The sequence below is a fragment of the Pristiophorus japonicus genome, chromosome 8, assembly GCF_044704955.1.
Source record: "Pristiophorus japonicus isolate sPriJap1 chromosome 8, sPriJap1.hap1, whole genome shotgun sequence".
Classification (NCBI taxonomy): Eukaryota; Metazoa; Chordata; class Chondrichthyes; family Pristiophoridae; genus Pristiophorus; species Pristiophorus japonicus.
This window is the reverse complement of record NC_091984.1, coordinates 87,113,519-87,133,886: the sequence shown is the minus strand read 5'-3', so window position 1 is coordinate 87,133,886 and position 20,368 is coordinate 87,113,519. Positions and strand designations below refer to the sequence as shown.

The 20,368-nt window shown below is 41.2% G+C and overlaps 1 protein-coding gene across 1 annotated transcript in view; it reads left to right on the top strand.

Moving 5' to 3' along the window:
• The window catches only part of sgip1a (SH3GL interacting endocytic adaptor 1a), a 250,115-nt gene that overhangs the window by 108,239 nt on the left and 121,508 nt on the right, over positions 1-20,368 (top strand). Inside the window, exons 3-6 of the mRNA XM_070886140.1 lie at positions 4,426-4,450; positions 7,148-7,204; positions 10,855-10,912; positions 12,447-12,618. Coding sequence (XP_070742241.1) covers positions 4,426-4,450; positions 7,148-7,204; positions 10,855-10,912; positions 12,447-12,618 — 312 coding nt within the window. The remainder of the gene's footprint in view (positions 1-4,425; positions 4,451-7,147; positions 7,205-10,854; positions 10,913-12,446; positions 12,619-20,368) is intronic.

The window sequence follows — 20,368 nt, the reverse complement described above, 5'->3', positions numbered from 1 at the left end:
ATTCAACATTCAGGAAAGATAGAATAAAAGGAAAAGGAGGTGGGGTAGCATTGCTGGTTAAGGAGCAAATTAAGGCAATAGTTCGGAAGGACATTAGCTTGGATGATGTGGAATCTATATGGGTAGAGCTGCAGAATACCAAAGGGCAAAAAACGATAGTGGGAGTTGTGTACAGACCTCCAAACAGTAGTAGTGATGTTGGTGAGGGCATCAAACATGAAATTACGGGTGCGTGCAATAAAGGTGCAGCAGTTATAATGGGTGACTTTAATATACACATAGATTGGGTTAAACCAAACTGGAAGCAATACGGTGGAGGAGGATTTCCTGGATTGCATAAGGGATGGTTTTTTAGACCAATATGTCGAGGAACCAACTAGGGGGGAGGCCATCTTAGACTGGGTGTTGTGTAATGAGAGAGGATTAATTAGCAATCTCGCTATGCGAGGCCCCTTGGGGAAGAGTGACCATAATATGGTGGAATTCTGCATTAGGATGGAGAATGAAACAGTTAATTCAGAGACCATGGTCCAGAACTTAAAGAAGGGTAACTTTGAAGGTATGAGGCGTGAATTGGCTAGGATAGATTGGCGAATGATACTGAAGGGGTTGACTGTGGATGGGCAATGGCAGACATTTAGAGGCCGCATGGATGAACTACAACAATTGTACATTCCTGTCTGGCGTAAAAATAAAAAAGGGAAGGTGACTCAACCGTGGCTATCAAGGGAAGTCAGGGATAGCATTAAAGCCAAGGAAGTGGCATACAAATTGGCCAGAAATAGCAACGAACCCGGGGACTGGGAGAAATTTAGAACTCAGCAGAGGAGGACAAAGGGTTTGATTAGGGCAGGGAAAATGGAGTACGAGAAGAAGCTTGCAGGGAACATGAAGACGGATTGCAAAAGTATCTATAGATATGTAAAGAGAAAAAGGTTAGTAAAGACAAACGTAGGTCCCCTGCAGTCAGAATCAGGGGAAGTCATAACGGGGAACAAAGAAATGGCGGACCAATTGAACAAGTACTTTGGTTCAGTATTCACTGAGGAGGACACAAACAACCTTCCAGATATAAAAGGGGTCGGAGGGTCTAGTAAGGAGGAGGAACTGAGGGAAATCCTTATTAGTCGGGAAATTGTGTTGGGGAAATTGATGGGATTGAAGGCCGATAAATCCCCAGGGCCTGATGTACTGCATCCCAGAGTACTTAAGGAGGTGGCCTTGGAAATAGTGGATGCATTGACAGTCATTTTCCAACATTCCATTGCCTCTGGATCAGTTCCTATCGAGTGGAGGGTAGTCAATGTAACCCCACTTTTTAAAAAAGGAGGGAGAGAGAAAACAGGTAATTATAGACCGGTCAGCCTGACATCGGTAGTGGGTAAAATGATGGAATCAATTATTAAGGATGTCATAGCAGTGCATTTGAAAAGAGGTAATATGATAGGTCCAAGTCAGCATGGATTTGTGAAAGGGAAATCATGCTTGACAAATCTTCTGGAATTTTTTGAGGATGTTTCCAGTAAAGTGGACAAGGGAGAACCAGTTGATGTGGTATATTTGGACTTTCAGAAGGCTTTCGACAAGGTCCCACACAAGAGATTAATGTGCAAAGTTAAAGCACATGGGATTGGGGGTAGTGTGCTGACATGGATTGAGAACTGATTGCCAGACAGGAAGCAAAGAGTAGGAGTAAATGGGTACTTTTCAGAATGGCAGGCAGTGACTAGTGGGGTACCGCAAGGTTCTGTGCTGGGGCCCCAGCTGTTTACACTGTACATTAATGATTTAGACGAGGGGATTAAATGTAGTATCTCCAAATTTGCGGATGACACTAAGTTGGGTGGCAGTGTGAGCTGCGAGGAGGATGCTATGAGGCTGCAGAGCGACTTGGATAGGTTAGGTGAGTGGGCAAATGCATGGCAGATGAAGTATAATGTGGATAAATGTGAGGTTATCCACTTTGGTGGTAAAAACAGAGAGACAGACTATTATCTGAATGATGACAGATTAGGAAAAGGGGAGGTGCAAAGAGACCTGGGTGTCATGGTACATCAGTCATTGAAGGTTGGCATGCAGGTACAGCAGGCGGTTAAGAAAGCAAATGGCATGTTGGCCTTCATAGCGAGGGGATTTGAGTACAGGGGCAGGGAGGTGTTGCTACAATTGTACAGGGCCTTGGTGAGGCCACACCTGGAGTATTGTGTACAGTTTTGGTCTCCTAACCTGAGGAAGGACATTCTTGCTATTGGGGGAGTGCAGCGAAGGTTCACCAGACTGATTCCCGGGATGGTGGGACTGACCTATCAAGAAAGACTGGATCAACTGGGCTTGTATTCACTGGAGTTCAGAAGAATGAGAGGGGACCTCATAGAAACATTTAAAATTCTGACGGGGTTAGACAGGTTAGATGCAGGAAGAATGTTCCCAATGTTGGGGAAGTCCAGAACCAGGGGACACAGTCTAAGGATAAGGGAGAAGCCATTTAGGACCGAGATGAGGAGGAATTTCTTCACCCAGAGAGTGGTGAACCTGTGGAATTCTCTACCACAGAAAGTTGTTGAGGCCAATTCACTAAATATATTCAAAAAGGAGTTAGATGAAGTCCTTACTACTAGGGGAATCAAGGGTATGGTGAGAAAGCAGGAATGGGGTACTGAAGTTGCATGTTCAGCCATGAACTCATTGAATGGCGGTGCAGGCTAGAAGAGCCGAATGGCCTACTCCTGCACCTATTTTCTATGTTTCTATGTTTCTATGAACTGAGTCCCGATGGAACATCAGGTGGGCTGGGATGCTCCACCGGAGCTGTGTCATCCATCTCCTCCTCCTCCAGTTGATGGCGTGATGTGGATGGCTCCCTCGAGGGATGCGATGCCTCAGGCTGGTCACCTGGAAGTAGAAAGCAACAGACAAGTGGTTAGCAGCAGGGGAGGGGGCAGAGTGACATGAGGAAGGTGGCATATATGACTCAATGTCGTGTTTTGAGTCGCGCAATCTATTTACTTACCCTCAGTATCTGAGAGGGACTCAGCAACCCCACCGGCAGCGGTCCGACCTGTGGCACCGATAAGCACTGACACTCTCTCCTCCACATCGGTCAGTGGAAGTGTTTGAGGAGGACCCCCGCCTGTCCGCAGTTGCTCCCTGCGGTTGTGGAAGTGCTTCGACTGAAAGGATGAAAATGGGAATGGTTACAAAAGGGTCCACCTGCTGTTGCGGCACAGATGACCGCCAAAGTAATTTAGGCCATATTGTGTGAAAGTTCTAGGGGCCTCTGTTAAATGCGCTTGGATCTTGCATGTGCTTCATCAGGAGGTTAGCAAAGTCTACAGGTATCTAAGAGGAGGGGTGTAAAAGATCTTTCAGAAAGCGATAGGAGCAGTTGCAGTGCATTGCCAAGAACGATGTTAATTATGTGCATCGATCATTCAACGCAAATAAGCCTTCCTTTGTTTTATGTATTGTGGGAGGCAACACACTGGGTGTTGAGAGGCACAAAAAGTATGAGAACAACCACATAGTCTTCCAGATTTATCCTTGAAGTCATGTTTTGTGCGACTCAAAACACGACATTGCATAGATGAAAATGTTACTCACCCTGACGACTCTCGTGAGGTCGTTAAACTTTTCTCGGCACTGTGTGCCAGTCCTGGGCACAGTGTCTGTAGCAGACACCTCTTATCTTCTTCTAAATCTACTTGAAGACGACAGGCAGTGGTCTGGATTCCCCCCCCGAAGATGCAATGCCACCCATCTCCTCTCCACCGCGCCTACCAACGCTTCATTGGCCTCATGCGTGAAGTGCCTGGCACACTGCCTTCCCTCCTCCTCCTCCATCTCAGCAGAAGTGGCTGAAGAGGGCCGGTGTAAATGCGCATGCGCGCAGGAAGTTGCCGCGCCCTGCATTAGCGTCTGCGACCGGAAACAAAACCAGGAGGTGCAAAAAAAAATCAAAGCACACGCGCAAAATAACCGCCTCCTTCAACGCCAGAAGTTTCGGCTCTGGCACACAGACTCTGTCATGCAATACCCGGACTTCACACCAACATTCCTCCGGAGCTTTATGTTGCCGAAAGTTCCTCGCTGGGTCTCTAACGTTTTCCCAGCGCAAACTTTTGTGCTCCGCCACAAATTGCGCCCGGAAATCCTAAAACCCGAAAATCCAGCCCAATCTGTTCAAAATACGCATTTGAAGGTGTCAAATACTACAGCTTTTCCAACAAATGTATGCTCAAAAATCTAGCTAATTACTAAGTATACCTGAAGGCAGAAGTCTGTCAATTCTGCTGGTGATACCCGCTGGTATAAATACAGAAGAATGCTAATTTAGCTTATAGATGTCCTGTGTATCAATCATCATTAATTCTGTTTTGGATACGACAATTCTTGATTAAAAAAACAATATTCTCTGTTTTCACACAGGGGTTCACCAGATCGAGATGGAAGTGTAAGTATACAGAACATTTAATTATTGACTGGTTAATATGCAGGTTAAATAAATACTTGTTCAGACCAATATTATTTTGAACAAAGCTTATATTAATAGCTCACTGCTGCTCATATTACAATAGGTGCCGTCCTTTCAGAGATGCTGCTCATGTTCAGGATCTACCGCAAGTTCTGAGCACCAGCAGCCTCACTAGTTTGCAGAATTGCTTCCATTGGAAATGTTCTGCCGTATAAACTTTCCATTAACGATGCCTGATCAGCCCCAGCAATGGTTGTGGAGAATAAGCATGGGAAACCTATGTTAAAGAAAGACCTGCATTTATTTATTTTAAGGAAGAGCTAAATTTTTAATAAGGGCTAAGAGGAGACTTGTCCTGTGGCTTGCAGTTTGCACACTTCTCTGATCATTTGAGATAGTATGTAAGGATCTGCATTAAGTTAGCCAGGATGCTCAGCACGAATGCTCAGCAAGTGTAGGCTACTGTTCCAGTAAAAGACCTGTGAATTAAATACACAAACTTTCCTCCAGTATCATACTGTTGGGGAGCAGTTAAAGCCATGACAAAATGTACTCACTTGCAACAATGTGTGGAATACTTGTGAACATAAAGGAAAGCACCAGTGAACTGAAAACACATAACTAACAACAACTGGTATTTATATAGCACCTTTAACAGAGTAAAGCGCCCCAAGGGGCTTCACAGGAGCGTTATCAAGCAAAATTTGACACAGGCACATAACGATATATTAGGCAGATGAAAGAGATAGGTTTTAAGGAGCATCTTAAAGGAAGAAAGAGAGGTAGAGAGGGGGAGAGGTTTAGGGAGGGAATGCCAGTACTTTAGGGCCTTTGTAGCTGAAGGCATGGCCACCAATGGTGAAGCGATTAAAATCAGGGATGCTCAAGAGGCCAGAAATAGAGGAGTGCAGATATTTCAGAGGGTCATAAGGTTGGAGGAGATTGCTAGGGAGGGGTGAGGCCATGGAGGAATTTGTAAACAAAGGATGAGAATTTTAAAATTGAGGCGTTGCTTAACTGGGAGCCAATGTAGGTCAGCGAGCACAGGGGTGATGGGTGAACGGGACTTGGTGCAAGTTAGGATGCAGGCAACAGAATTTTGACCTCAAGTTTATGGAGTGCAGAAAATGGGAGGCCGGCCAGGAATTAATATTAATATTAAGAGAGATTGTCAATGACAATGATTCATAATGATTGCCATTTGCTTTGAAGTTGTGTCAATATTGTTGATTTGTTCCTGTAGTCATCTTCTTAATTTAAAGATAAATGACCATTTGTGATTAATTCATATTGAGCTTTAACTTCATTTACGATTTGGCTCGTTAGCTACTTTCATGATATTTCTGACACAAAGTTGGGAGAAGTTCATCCTTTTGGCTACAACTGGTATGTGACTAGAGGACAAAACTGGGCAGGAAATAATAAATGTTGTACCTTACAATTATGCTGAACTTGAAAAATATTGATCAACAAATAATATTTAACAGCAGTCACCATGACGGTGTTAAATATGTTTATTAAACATTGTTGCCTAATATTATTTGTGATATGAATGCATCCATCCCATTAGGCAACAGAATATTAATATAAATATATAAATCTGTGTCTGGCAATACATGCTAAAAGTTAGGAATTTAGGAGTGAAAAGGGAAGATGGATGGAACTTTCCATCTAAATGGGATAATAGATTTGTTGAATTAAGTTTCAAAAAAATTGAAGCAGACAGTATATATTGGTTTAAGAGCCAATTGGATGTGCTTTGGAAGAGGTTAGGGATTGAGAATAAAAGTGAAAGGCAGGTTATGATATAGCTCTTTCAAAATGAGTGGGTTTATTGGGCCTAATGGCTTTTTCCATTAAAAAGAAAATTTTTCTATATAATATATCTGCTCCTCACTAAAATAATCCTGAGGAATGAATCTGATTTTCCTGCCATGTCTTCCAGAGATCATGATGTTAAAGGAAAAAATTCCCAAGTACTTAATAATAGCATCTTTGTGTATGGCTTCAAAATTGCCTGGGAATGGGACTTGTGGATGCCCGACAACAAAGGAAGGAAACATGCCCTCAGAACTACCCCTTGTAGCAGAATGTATAAGATAGGAAATCAAGTATACCACACCTCACACATCCTTTCAAATTCCAGCCCTCTCTGGAGGAACACTGCTACAAAGACTGAGGCCAGAGTTCATTGCTGCACATGTTCAACCAGTCTGGGTAGCCATAGAGAGCATGAGGTGCATTACAATTTCTGCCGACTCAGGCCAGTGCCTGCTGCAAGGCATGCTTCACCTTTTCTACCAGCTAACACAACCAAATTTACTCTCAATGTCAAAATGGGACCACTGGCTAATCACCTTTTCCAGTGCCCCACAAAAAACAATGTCCCTACCCTTCAGGTAGGCAGAATCCTTGGTGTTGTCATGGCTCAGACAAACCCCAGGGACTCATCAAATTATCCTGACCATCAAATAAGGTGTAGCTCCCCATGTATGTACAACCATACCAACAATCCTAAAGGTGCCAATGTTTTCTCCTGTATGTACTGTGGCAAAACTGTACAGTCACTGAACAAAATACGTGCAGTTTTGTCACATATATTTACTCTTCTTTAAAATATGAATTTTTAAACATAAATTGTATTAGTAGCATCCTTTTATTTCTAACCTTTTACAGAAGAAAAGTAACGGTGCTCCAAATGGATTTTATGCAGAAATCGACTGGGAGCGATATGTAAGTAAAATTCTTTTTGTTTCAAGTGCAACATTTCTTTTCAAATACCCTGTTTTACTTGGAGGATTTCAGTAACCTTTCTACAAAAAAATCTCAGGCTGAAGAGGAAGTGACATTGGCTGATTTTTATATATATATATATATATATATATACATATATATATAGTCAAACTTGGTTATATCAGAAAGGATCTGCTCTGAAAACTTCCATAATTCTGCCACATGGACAACCCAGTCATTATAATTTCTGCAGTTTGGACATTACCAGAAACAACGGGTACTTTTTCGATTAGTTTCGTCAAGGTGTGTGGGGCAGGGGGTGGGGGAGCGAGAGTACTGAGTGCAGTATCCCTAAGGACCAGTGTCAGAATGACTACTGTTCTCCTTTACATAAATGACCTTGACTCAAAAACTTAATGTAAAGAGGTCAGATTTACTAATGATACAAAACTGGGAGGGGCAGTGTAATCAGAGAAGACAGTCCAGAAATTACAGAATGAGTTGAGCAAAATATGTATGTAGGTTGAACAATGGTACATGAAGTGTTGACAAGTATAAGGTACTACAAATAAGATGGAAAATTGGGTAATATACACATTACACAAATGGTGTAGGAATTGCTAAGGAAGAAACTGAAATAGACCTAGGCGTCTTAGTAGATTTTAATGCTCCACATAGCCAACCAATGCAGAGCAGAAATCAACAAAGCCAATACAATGCTGAACTACATAGCCAAAACGGCAGGATACAAGTCAGAGCTGTGATCAAGTTGTTCAAGCCGTTGGTCAGACCACACCTTGAGTACTGTGTCCATTCCGATTACTGAGAAATAAAGGAGGCATTTGAGTGCTGGAGGTGGTGCAATAAAGATCTATGAGGCTGATCCCTAATGTCAATGGTTTGAGTTACGAGGAAAGACTGAAGTAACGTGGACTATTCGGACTTGAAAGATTTCTGAGAGGTGGTCTTATAGTTTATACACGGGGGCTGAAATTGCCCTCAGTGAGAAAATTGACGAGGGCACTTCGATATAAGAGGAAATTTACCACCCGGCGGGAGAGGGAAGAGCCAGAAAATTGGTCTCTTTAACTCTGACACTGCCTCCAGCGTTTTGGGGTGCTGATGGAGGTGGTATCAGGGCGAATTGGGTCGGGAATGGGATGGTGTCCATCACCGTCACGTTGACCATGTCAGTGCAGCAGTGATGATGTTGGTGCAACGCTGATGTGCCGCATTACGCTGATGTGTCGCAACATCCCTCCCCTTCACTTAAAGAGGAGGGACGTTGCGAGGACTACATGGAGCCTACTAGGCCACTAAGGAGGGATTCGGCCAGGCGGCATGGCTGAACCAGCAGCCATCATTGTCGCGCCGACTCAGGAGTCGGCCGACAATTAAAATAAAATGCCGGCCGCGGCACTGTGCCCTCCCCTTTAAGGGCAGCCGCACCGCCCAGCCACTGGCAGCTTCCTGCCACGCAAAGCTGACAGGGGCACTGACCGGTGCCAGCCACTCCCCCGCGGGGCAGTAAAAGGGTCACTGCCAGGCGGTAAGGGGTCGGCAGTGGCCGACAGGGGTCAGAGCAACGGGCGGGGCGGAAACCCATTCCCGCCGCCCCCGGCATGAGGGCAATTGTGGATGGGTCAGCCCCGCCACCTACCCCTGGTCAGAAAGGCCTTACCGTCCCATTACTGCCAGATCTTAAAGATGGGGGCAATTTCCCCCCAAGGTAGTTAAGGATTGGAAAACATCAATCCAGAATATAACTTCAAATTCAATTGCAAGAGTGGAACAAGATGACATGGGTTCAATTTAGTCAAAGGTAAATTTAGGACTGATATCAGGAAGTTTTGCACACAAACACATGGAATGGACTTCCAGATAGAGTAGTGGAAGTGAAAACCCTGGAATCTTTTAAGAAACATTTGGATGCTGTGGTGGGGACAGGAACTGTAGGATGCTTCTAATCTAATGGATGAATTAAGATGAGCTAAATGCTCTTCCTTGTATACAATTATTTTATCATTTCACACTTACTTCCTGGGGGTCCATCACCCAATACTGATATAAAAAAAAGTTTGTTTTCATCTATTGCTTTTTTTGGTTTCTCTCTGATAGAATCATACAATGTTCTAATGATTGAAATCAGCCATTTAACCCCTCTAACCTATGCTGTTGTTTTTCTCTAATATGTATCACCTGATCTAATTCCACTCTCCTGCTCAGTCCCTATAGCCACTAATATTCGTCGGTCTTCAAGCAAATATCTAATTCCCTTTAAAAATAGTTTTTGGGCCATTAGCTGTGATTTGGTTGTTCATTGCCATAGATAATGATTTTGAAAATGTGCTGACAGAACATGAGCCTTAGCAGCCAAAATTGAAAAGAATAAGAGAGTTTGAGGATGGAACAAATTAGGAGAGTTTGCATAAATTCAGCACTATAGCTGTAAACAGAACAAAATATTTTCATAGAAGTTCCTTATCAAAGACAAAATAATGTGAAATCCATCACTTCACAGTGTTATAAACCCCACTAAATAATGAGACTTCAATATAAGTAAATATATTTGAAGTAATTTTTAAAATATAACTTTTGGTGGGTCACAGCCAGAATAATTATGATGTATTACAGTGAACTTGAGCTAAATAAAAACTGCTGAGGAAGCCACATCAGAAGTTAGTTTGCAAATTGCATTAATCATACTATTACCCATGTTAATGTGTCAACCATTTATGTAAACAAAAAAAGTAGTATAAAAAATGAAATATCTGGGGGGAATTGAGTGGTGCAGTGAGATACACTTTCACTTTTCATTTCTGGTCCATAGGTTTCGATCCAGCCTCCACTGATGGAATGAAAGTCTCTCTCTCTCTCTCTCTGCTGACAGTAAGCTTTCAGTTGGGCAGTCTTAAGTCAGTTGCTCAGTAGAATACTGTCCCTCATTTAGCAAGGGTGGCAGAGAAGTCATCAGATGGCTGGTACAGAAAAGGGCACACTGGTACAGTAGGAGGTGTTCTTCAGAGGTTTTGGACCGAGGTGGTCCATTTCCCAGCACTAATATCCCTCATCTTGATCATCACAAAATTGACCAAAAAAAGTCAAACATTTCTTAGCTGATTAATGATAAATGCCTACGTTTGCATTCCAGCCAAAATCTTACTAATAAATGACTAGGGTTTCAATCTGCTTCAATTGGTTCATGTTAACCATGTGGTGTTATCGGTTATATAGTTAGCAAGAGCCAATCAGATCCAAGAATAACATTGCACAACAAACACAGTAGGCAGTCATCTTGGTTCCATGCTATAAGCTGTTAATTTAATAACCAAGTTCAAATATCTCTTGCCCATTTAAAAATTGTGACTGAAAATGTAACGACATAAGTTGAAATAACTAAAAATTAAGAGTAAAATTCAATTAAAATTTCAGTTAAATGAAAGGTCTAGTCAGGGTGAAGCCCTGTACCCCTGGATAGTCCTGAAACTCAATTTATGAGCAGCTCAAGTCAGAGGTGGCAGCTGCTGCGGCTCACTCAATTCCAAATTTTCAACAACAAAAATAAATTTGTCCATGATCAAAACCAGAGGAAATCACTAATGGTTGAAAATCCTCCAAATATTTCATTCTGTTATTTGTCTGATTTTCAGAATTCCCCAGAAGTTGATGATGAAGGATACAGTATCAGGCCAGATGACAAATCAGGTTATATCCTTTGGACCTTTCCGACCTTATTTGATTTCTCTCTTCACAGATGCGGCCTGACCTGCTGAGTGTTTCGAACATATTCTATTTTTATTTCAGATTTCCATTATATTGCTTTTTTGTTTTTTTTTACTTGTTTTCATTGGAGAAAATACATTGAAGGATATTTTTGTATATTTCAATTATTTTAAGGCAGGTTGATACCCCATTGCAGGGCAGCCACTGGAGATCAGTCTGAAATATAAACAAGATGTTGCATGTGCCTCACAAAGACCTCACAACTCGGTAGTTTGCTTCCCTACCTCTAGAGGTGAACCACTGACCGGTCTCTTACTTTGTTCTGACCATGTCAAAGCAGGCTAGCAATGCAATTTTCATATTATTCTATATGGACTGCCCCCGTCACCAAGGAAAATTCCCACAGAGAATAAAAATAATAAATGCTATATGAAGTTGTTCCAGTGTTGCTGCCACTGCTCTGATTTCAGAACAAGCAGCTAGAACATATTGCAGAACCACTTCCAATGATGAGGTTGTCAACCATTTTTGAGAGCTCAGCTTTTTAATGACATAATTGACATCATAGTATTAAAAATAGCACCAGTTTTCTTACCAACACAATTTGAAAGCTCCATCAGTAACTTACCAGTGCTGACTGTTTTTTTGCACTCCAATAATTTTTCTCTTTCTGCCCTGAAGGCATTGACTCTTGCTAAGATACAATTTCATAGATGTCAGTCACTCTCCAGTAACTCACCCAAGTGGCCATTCTTGTTTTCATCTAATGTCCAATGCATGCATGTTCGAGCAAGTATACCTCCGATCCACACTGAACAGTACTATTACCTACAGAGGCATTGGAGAAATTTGAAAATTCTTTATTTTTAATTGGATTTTGCATCTTTCATTATTGTTTATGATAACCGGGGTGCTGTTTGGCTCATTCAGGAGATGACAAGGATGGTAGAAATATTTCTCAGTGGCAACACATCTGTAACCCCCAGTGATCCTGCACATATGACTTGAAATGTGTCAGATAATGTACAGACCAAGGCAATCACCATGTAAATACCCATCGGAGCTATCATTGTGGGCCATATACTGGCCCAGAACTAAGAGGTACATACTGGACCACATCTATCCATAGAGACATTGAATGTCTGCAGCGATTTTCAGGGGGGCCGACCACATTATGAGATATGGACTCATTAATATTTTTTCTGGTCTTAATGAGTTCACACACAAGAAATGTGTAGGCTCTGTGTCACAAGTGCCAATTATTAGTTACGGACACAATCTCACATTACCAACCCCATGAAAAATGGTCACTTGGACAAAGTACTGGAGAATTTCTGGGCCTGCTGCCACCAACCCCAGCAGAGGTCAACACTTTCAGACAAGGAAAGAAAATGGACTAAAAAAAATTGTGGGGGAGAGGGGAGGAAGACAACATGACTGGTTTTAAATTTATATTTGGTTGTTTAGTTGTCCGGCTGTATTTAATTAGAAAAAAGAAGTTTCCTTAATGGCATTTCACCTACCAAAGAGAAACACTTTTACTCGTCAAGCGAGTCTGAGTCGGAAGAAGATACACGACGAAAATTCAACATTCAGATTCGGCCTCTCCAGGCTAAAGATTCCATCACGTGTATGGCAGCATCTGTGGATGAGCTGAAGGCCTCTGTGGGCAACATTTCTCTGTCTCCTTCATCAATGGTGAGTACTTCCACTAATTCCTATCAGTTTATGGAGAAACAATCTCCTCATAAGAATTCACTCTCTGTCTGAGTTCTCATATTCAGTCCAGGATAAAGATATTCACCATTACACTGGTTGGTCTGCAACATTTCTCTATTGGTGTCTTTATGTTCTACTTGCCAGTTTTGGACAGTGCAAATTGGGATCGCTTAGTTATATTGCCAGTGGTATTGCATTCTGTACTTGACCAAAGCAGTTTAGCACAGGTTATTCTGAGGCTGCTGTGCAACCCAATTATTATGAAACCTCCTTAAGGTGGTCCTGCACTGTTTGACAACAGATAAACTGCCCTCAGATCAGTGACTTCAAATGAGTTACGGTGTTCTTTATGCATCATTCTGACATTAGAAAACATACATTGATATAGAAAATGCAACATAACAAGTACTCATCTGAAGCAGCTACATTTTTTTTAATGAAGCAACAGCTTCACAAATAATTGTTTGGCTAATCTTGTCTCTAGTTTGGGGAAGCAACTGAGGTATGCGCCATTTTTATCTTGACATTGCAGCCACGCTTTGACAGAATTCATATCTTTGCACTGTGCCCTTGTGAAAAAGGGTTTGAAAAAGCATTTGTTCAGGACAATAGCTCCTCTTCAAAACTTGTGGAGTGATGATGTTATCACATAATTGAAACTGAACATATATTATCTCATATATTAAATTGTCATATTTACTTTGTTCTTTTGGGATTTGTTGACAAAAGCTGTTTTGTTAAAGTGACATGAATCTTAACATGTTAAGAACTGTAGAACGTTTACGATTGGGGAAAGACCATTTGACTCCTTTTTTATTGATCTTAACCCCACCTTCTCACCAAAAGCCAAGACGGTTTGTTTGTGGAGACAGAAAGAATTAAGAGATAATGCTGAGTATGTGGGTAAATGGGGTTCAGGCTAATCAAATTGACTGCTTTATTGGGCCTTTTAGCTTTTTCCTATTCTTAAAAATTCTTCCATTTGTAGAATGTAATGTAACTCCAAAATTGGGACTGGCCTTCAAGTTGCTCCACTGTATATTGGAAGAATTACTATCATGATGTAATCAACATGTGTTCAGCAATTTATTAGTAGGAAATAGTAGTCAATATATAAGGATTTAAAAAAGGAGGCAGACAAAAAGCAGGAAACTATAGACCAGTTAGCCTAACATCTGTGGTTGGGAAAATGTTAGAGTCCATTATTAAAGAAGCAGTAGCAGGACATTTGGAAAAGCAAAATTCGGTCAGGCAGAGTCAGCGTGGATTTATGAAGGGGAAGTCATGTTTGACAAATTTGCTGGAATTTTTTGAGGATGTAATGAACAGGGTAGATAAAGGGGAACCAGTGGATGTGGTGTGTTTGAACTTTTTCCAGAAGGCATTTAACAAGGTGCCACATAAAAGGTTGTTGAACAAGATAAAAGTTCATGGGGTTGGGGGTAATATATTAGCATGGATAGAGGATTGGCTAACTAACAGAAAACAGAGAGTCGGGATAAATGGTTCATTCTCTGGTTGGCAACCAGTAATTAGTGGGGTGCTGCAGGGATCAGTGCTCGGACCCCAACTATTTACAATCTATATTAGCGACTTGGAAGAAGGGACTGAGTGTAACATAGCTAAGTTTGCTGATGATACAAAGATGGGAGAAAAAGCAATGTGTGAGGAGGACACACAAAATCTGCAAAAGGACATAGACAGGCTAAGTGAGTGGGCAAAAATTTGGCAGATGGAGTATAATGTTGGAAAATGTGAGGTTCTGCACTTTGGCAGAAAAAAAAATCAAAGAGCAAGTTATTATTTAAATGGAGAAAGATTGCAAAGTGCTGCAATACAGTGGGACCTGGGTGTACTTGTGCATGAAACACAAAAGGATAGTATGCAGGTACTGCATGCAAAAATATTAAATACACCATTCTTTTTGAGAGAGCTACAAGGGTAAATTTTACAAATGTACTATCAGCAAGGAGCCTCACTTGCCAGCAGCATATATCAGGAATTTGTGGGCAATACTCTGCTCTGGGAGCCGATATTTATAGAATTTACAGCACAGAAGCAATACATTCAGCCTATGCAGCTCAATTCACCCATGTTGATAATATTTCTTCAGCAAGATACCATCTGTGATGTTTTTAGAAAGGAATATTAAATTGGTTCCAGCTCACTTAATTTAAATGTAGCAACTGTTCCATTCAAATTTCAAGAACACAAGAACACAGAAATAGGAGCAGGAGTAGGCCATTTGACCCCTCGCGCCTACTCTGCCATTTAATAAGATCATGGCTGATCTGATCATGGACTCAGTTCCACTTCCCTGCCCACTCCCTATAACTCTTTATTCCCTTATCACTCAAAAATCTGTCTATCCCTGCCTTAAATATATTCAATGACCCAGCCTCCATAGCTCTCTGGGGCAGAGAATTCCACTGATTTACAACCCTCTGAGAGAAGAAATTCCTCCTCATCTCAGTTTTAAATGGGCGGTTCCTTATTCTGAGACTATGTCCCCTAGTTTTAGTTTCCCCTATGAGTGGAAATATCCTCTTTGCATCTACCTTGTCGAGCCCTCTCATTATCTTATATGTTTCGATAAGATCACCCCTCATTCTTCTGAACTCCAATGAGTATAGTCCCAACCTACTCAACCTATCTTCATAAGTCAAACCCCTCATCTCAGGAATCAACCTAGTGAATCTTCTCTGAACAGCCTCCAATGCAAGTATATCCTTCCTTAAATACGGAGACCAAAACTGCATGCAGTACTCAAGGTGTGGCCTTACCAATACCCTGTACAGTGTAGCAGGACTTCTCTGCTTTTATACTCCAACCCCTTGCAATAAAGGTGAACATTCCATTTGCCTTCCTGATTGCTTGCTGTACCCGCATACTAACTTTTTGTGTTTCATGTACAAGGACCCCCAGGTCCCTCTGTACTGAAGCACTTTGCAATTTTTCTCCATTTAAATTATAATTTGCTTTTCTATTTTTTCTGCCATAGTGGATAACCTCACATTTTCCTACATTATAATCTATCTGCCAAATTGTTGCTCACTCACTTAGCCAGATATTTTGTGTTCTCCTCAAAATTTGCTTTCCAACCCATCTTCATATCATCAGCAAACTTGACTCGGTCCCTTCATCCAAGTCATTAATATAGATTGTAAGTGTTGAGGCCTCAGCACCAATCGCTGCGGCACCCCACTAGTATAATTTCCTGCTTTTTGTCTGCCTCCTTTTTTAAATAGGGACGTTACATTTGCGGTTTTCCAATCCACTGGGACCTCCCCAGAATCTAGGTAATTTTGGTAGATTACAACCAATGCATCCACTATCTCTGCAGCCGCTTCTTTTAGGACCCTAGGATGCAAGCCATCCAGTCCAGGGGACTTGTCCGCCTCTAATCCCATTATTTTATCGAGTACTACTTCTTTAATGATAATGACGCCTTTATCCCAACTCTTTGTTTTCTGTTAGTTAGCCAATCCTCAATCCATGCTAATATATTACCGCCAACCCCGTGAACTTTTATCTTGTGCACCTTATCGACTGCCTCTTGGAAATCCAAATACACCACATCCACTGGTTCCCCCTTACCAACCCTAATCGTTACATCATCAAAGAACTCCAGTAAATTTGTCAAACATGATTCCCCTTTCATAAAATCAAGTTGACTCTGCTTGATTGAAATATGTTTTTCCAAATGTCCCGTTTCTGCTTCCTTAATAATGGACACCAGCATTTTCCCAACGACAGATGTTAGGCTAACCAGTCTATAATTTCCTGCTTTTCTCTGCCTCCTTTTTTAAATAGGGATGTTACATTTGCGGTTTTCCAATCCGCTGGGATCTCCCCAGAATCCAGGTAATTTTGGTAAATTATAACCAATGCATCCACTATCTCTGCAGCCACTTCTTTTAGGACTCTAGGATGCAAGCCATCAGGTCCAGGGGACTTGTCCGACTCTAATCCCATTATTTTATCGAGTACTACTTCTTTAGTGATAGTGATTGTATTAAGTTCCTCCCTCCCTATAACCCCTTGATTATTCCAGATTGGGATGTTTTTAGTGTCTTCTACCCTGAAGTCCGATACAAAATATTTGTTCAAAGGCTCTGCCATTTCCCTGTTCCCCATTATTAATTCCCCAGTCTCATTCTCTAGGGGACCAACATTTACTTTAGCCACTCTTTTCCTTTTTATGTAACTGTAGAAACTCTTACTATCTGTTTTTTATATTTCGTGCTAATTTACTTTCATAATCCATCTTTTCTATTTTTTTTTAGTCGTTCTTTGCTGGCTTTTGAAAGTTTACCAATCCTCTGGCCTCCCACTAGTCTTGGCCACATTGTATGCCCTTGTTTTCAATTTGATACCATCCCTTATTTCCTTAGTTAGCCACGGATGGCTATCCCTTCTCTTACAGCCTTTCCTTCTCATTGGGATATATTTTTGTTGAGAGTTATGAAATATCTCCTTAAATATTTGCCATTGCTCATCAACCGTCCCACTCTTTAATCTATTTTCCCAGTCCACTTTAGCCAACTCTGCCTTCATACCTTTGTAGTCTCCTTTATTTAAGCTTAGGACACTGGTTAGAGATCCAACTTACTCACCCTCCAACTGAATTTGAAATTCAACTATGCTATGATCACTCATTCCTCGAGATCCTTTACTAGGAGACTGTTTCTTAATCCTGTCTCATTACACAGTACCAGATCTAAGATAGCCTGTAATATCCTGTTAAAATGCTATCAGCTGGAAGGCTAGATTGAGATCTAATGCCACAATTCCACAATTTTTTTTGTTATTGTTTTGCTGCTTTGTCAGAAATGCATAATGGGGTGAAATAAGTCATCACCAATAGCGCAAAATTAGTTCACAGTGAGTTGGCAACCCATTTTACACCACACCTGATTTTCTTTTCCATTGACTACAATGATGCTGTCACTTAATTTGTGATATTGCCAAGGGCGAGTTCCTCCCAGGTTGAGTCTCATTATAGTTTGGACATTTTCCAGCACCTCGGGAGTAACTTTTAAGTCAGCATGTATCTGAGGCAACCCGCCCAAAGCCACGGCTGTGCGGCACAAACCATTTGAAGGTCGGGATTCATTTGAATTTAACCGGAAAGCTGCGAGCGCCAAATGGGGGTGGGGGGGGGGGAGTTGATCCTAGTTGGAGGTGAGAATCAGCCAGCAACGGAATGTCATAGTTTTGTTGTGCCCAGTGGAGCAACCTCCAGTGGTACCTTTAGACAGTTCAACTCCTGGTACAACTGGGCCCAGGGTGCACACTCTGCCTATTTGTAAATGAAAATGGCACTGGGAGTCCTACAACTGGCATAGGACCCCGATTTGCATATTTAAATAGCCTTCCTTAGAAAATGTCACTGGCAATGTAAAGTAAAATCGAGCAGGTGTCTAATTTTCAGCCAATCTACTAGCACTCAATTTCCACCACTAGCGAAATCAGACTCATTAGGGAAGACCATAGCAGCAGATTCTAAAACAGAGAGAAGTCATAAGAAGAATTTCTATCATGGATGGAATTGATTTATCAAATAGGATGATCTTATAGGACGTAATGGTCCAGAAACTGGGGGCAGTAACTGATCCCTCTGTCGGAATGGGTAAGCTCGAGGCCCATCTGAAACTGAACCCAAGGCTTCATTTATATGAGACAGGGAAGCCAAATTTTATAAAGGGGGCTTCAATGCCTATTTTTCTGCCTTTACCAATATGGCAGGTGGTGCACTGCAGCGTGTAATGACATTTTGGATAATTAGGTGTGTATTTTGCACCTGGAAAACGGATACCATGCCTTTAAATTTCTAGTCCAGTAACCTTTTTCTGTCCCTAAATATCCTTATGTAAATCTTTTGCATACATCCAGGCCTACATTTTATAAGTAAAGTAGCCCTGTCATAAACTGTCTTTTCCCTTGTGAACCTGTAGATCTGCATCTAACTCAATCTTCAATTACCCTTTCCCTTCACCTTCAGTTTTGTCTGTTATATCGCTTTGTTGTATTCCCTCCCCACCACCCATTTCCCCCGCCCCCCAGCAATGAAAATGAGTTTCATTCACCAGTGTTTACAAATAATGGAAAATACATTCTGGGGTAATTGTAGCAGTAATTGCAATTGCCACTTGAATAACAACCGTTGCACCCTAGAACATTAATCCACATGATTGGTTTTGGCTTGCTCTCTCGTAGTCAGACACTGTATAATCTTCAAATCTGAAGAGCTGAGATGTTTAGAAATCAAATCATTTTTGAACAGCATAAATAATTTTTGTTTTCAGAAATGAATGTCAAGTTCTACATTCAATGAGTTTTAATAGGCAAACCTCCTTTAATCATTCTTCTGCAATGAATAGCAATGAGGCCACAGTACCACCACTGCATCATGTTGCCATACCAACATGACTATTCCATTTTCTACCTTGATTACAGAACAGAGTGAGCAGATTTTCTCAAAGGAAGTGTTATAGAGCAAGTAAAAGCTACTCTGGGTATCACATGCTTTGAACAAGAGTTTCTTGCAACATAAACCCTTTTAATATCTCTGAAAGCATATTATATAGTGAGGCACTTTAAGGAAAGTCGAGGTTTTTTGGAAAGAAAGGGATCTACAACTAATGTATGTTATACCTTAGTGTTGGCATGTTGATATTGCAATATCATAGATGCTGTGGAAACTGCTCCATTTATATTGCAGCCGTTTTACAATTTTGATCTACATGTCTACTTGCATAATCACTGAAAAAATAGTATTTGTAATACAGCATGACCAGTTCATCTCACACAAGCCTGCACTGCCTGTATACACCAGTACATGCAACCTAACCTGATACTGCATTTGGTGCGTCTTATTGGTCAGCTGTTGATATTTGGATCAGGGATCACAAGTTAATTTGCTCTTCGCCAACTGTCTATATTTAGATATTCCTTATGTTCCTTTGCGTTTTCTATAGGTCTGTTACTCTATCATTTTTTTTAAGGACACAATGGCCAAGACAGACCTGAAAGTTGACTGGAACTCGGGTTTTAATAAATGAATTAACATTTTCAAAGTGTTTTTTAAATAAAAACATTAAGATGACAAAGATTTTTTAAAATGTCTTTATTTATATACATTTTATTCATTTCAAGTAATTACTATGTGGCTGCTTGCTGTTCCGTGATTAAGGGCATGGATGCAGCATGTATCTTTTACCATTGTTTGGACATGGCAGGAGGATAGCCTTTCAATGTTTCAATTGTTACATGACATGTAGGTCAGGAATGTCCTAACAATTCCAAGTGGTGGTTACGCCATTTTTCTTTTCAAAACTCCCTTCACTATAATTAGAAGTCTTGCATCTAGCACAGCTCCGTAGCATCACAGCTCACAAAATCATTGCCCCTCAAAGGCGCAATTGGCTCAGACATCTAATATCTGTTGAGTTAAACATGACTATTGGCTTAAATAGCCCATTGACTAAATTTGATCAAATAAAAAATACATAAGAGTCAATTTTTACTACTGGCGGAGCAGGAATGGGCATCCACCCCACCTCCGCCCCCCTATACTCTTCGCGGGCTATTTAGAGGCAATTGCAATCAAATAGGACTCTGATTTATATAATTTAATGAGGCTCATGCCTGATTCAGGTGGGCACCTGGGAAGCCCTTGTAAACGCTCTGGGAAGAATGGCAGTGGGCAGGATCAGAGCT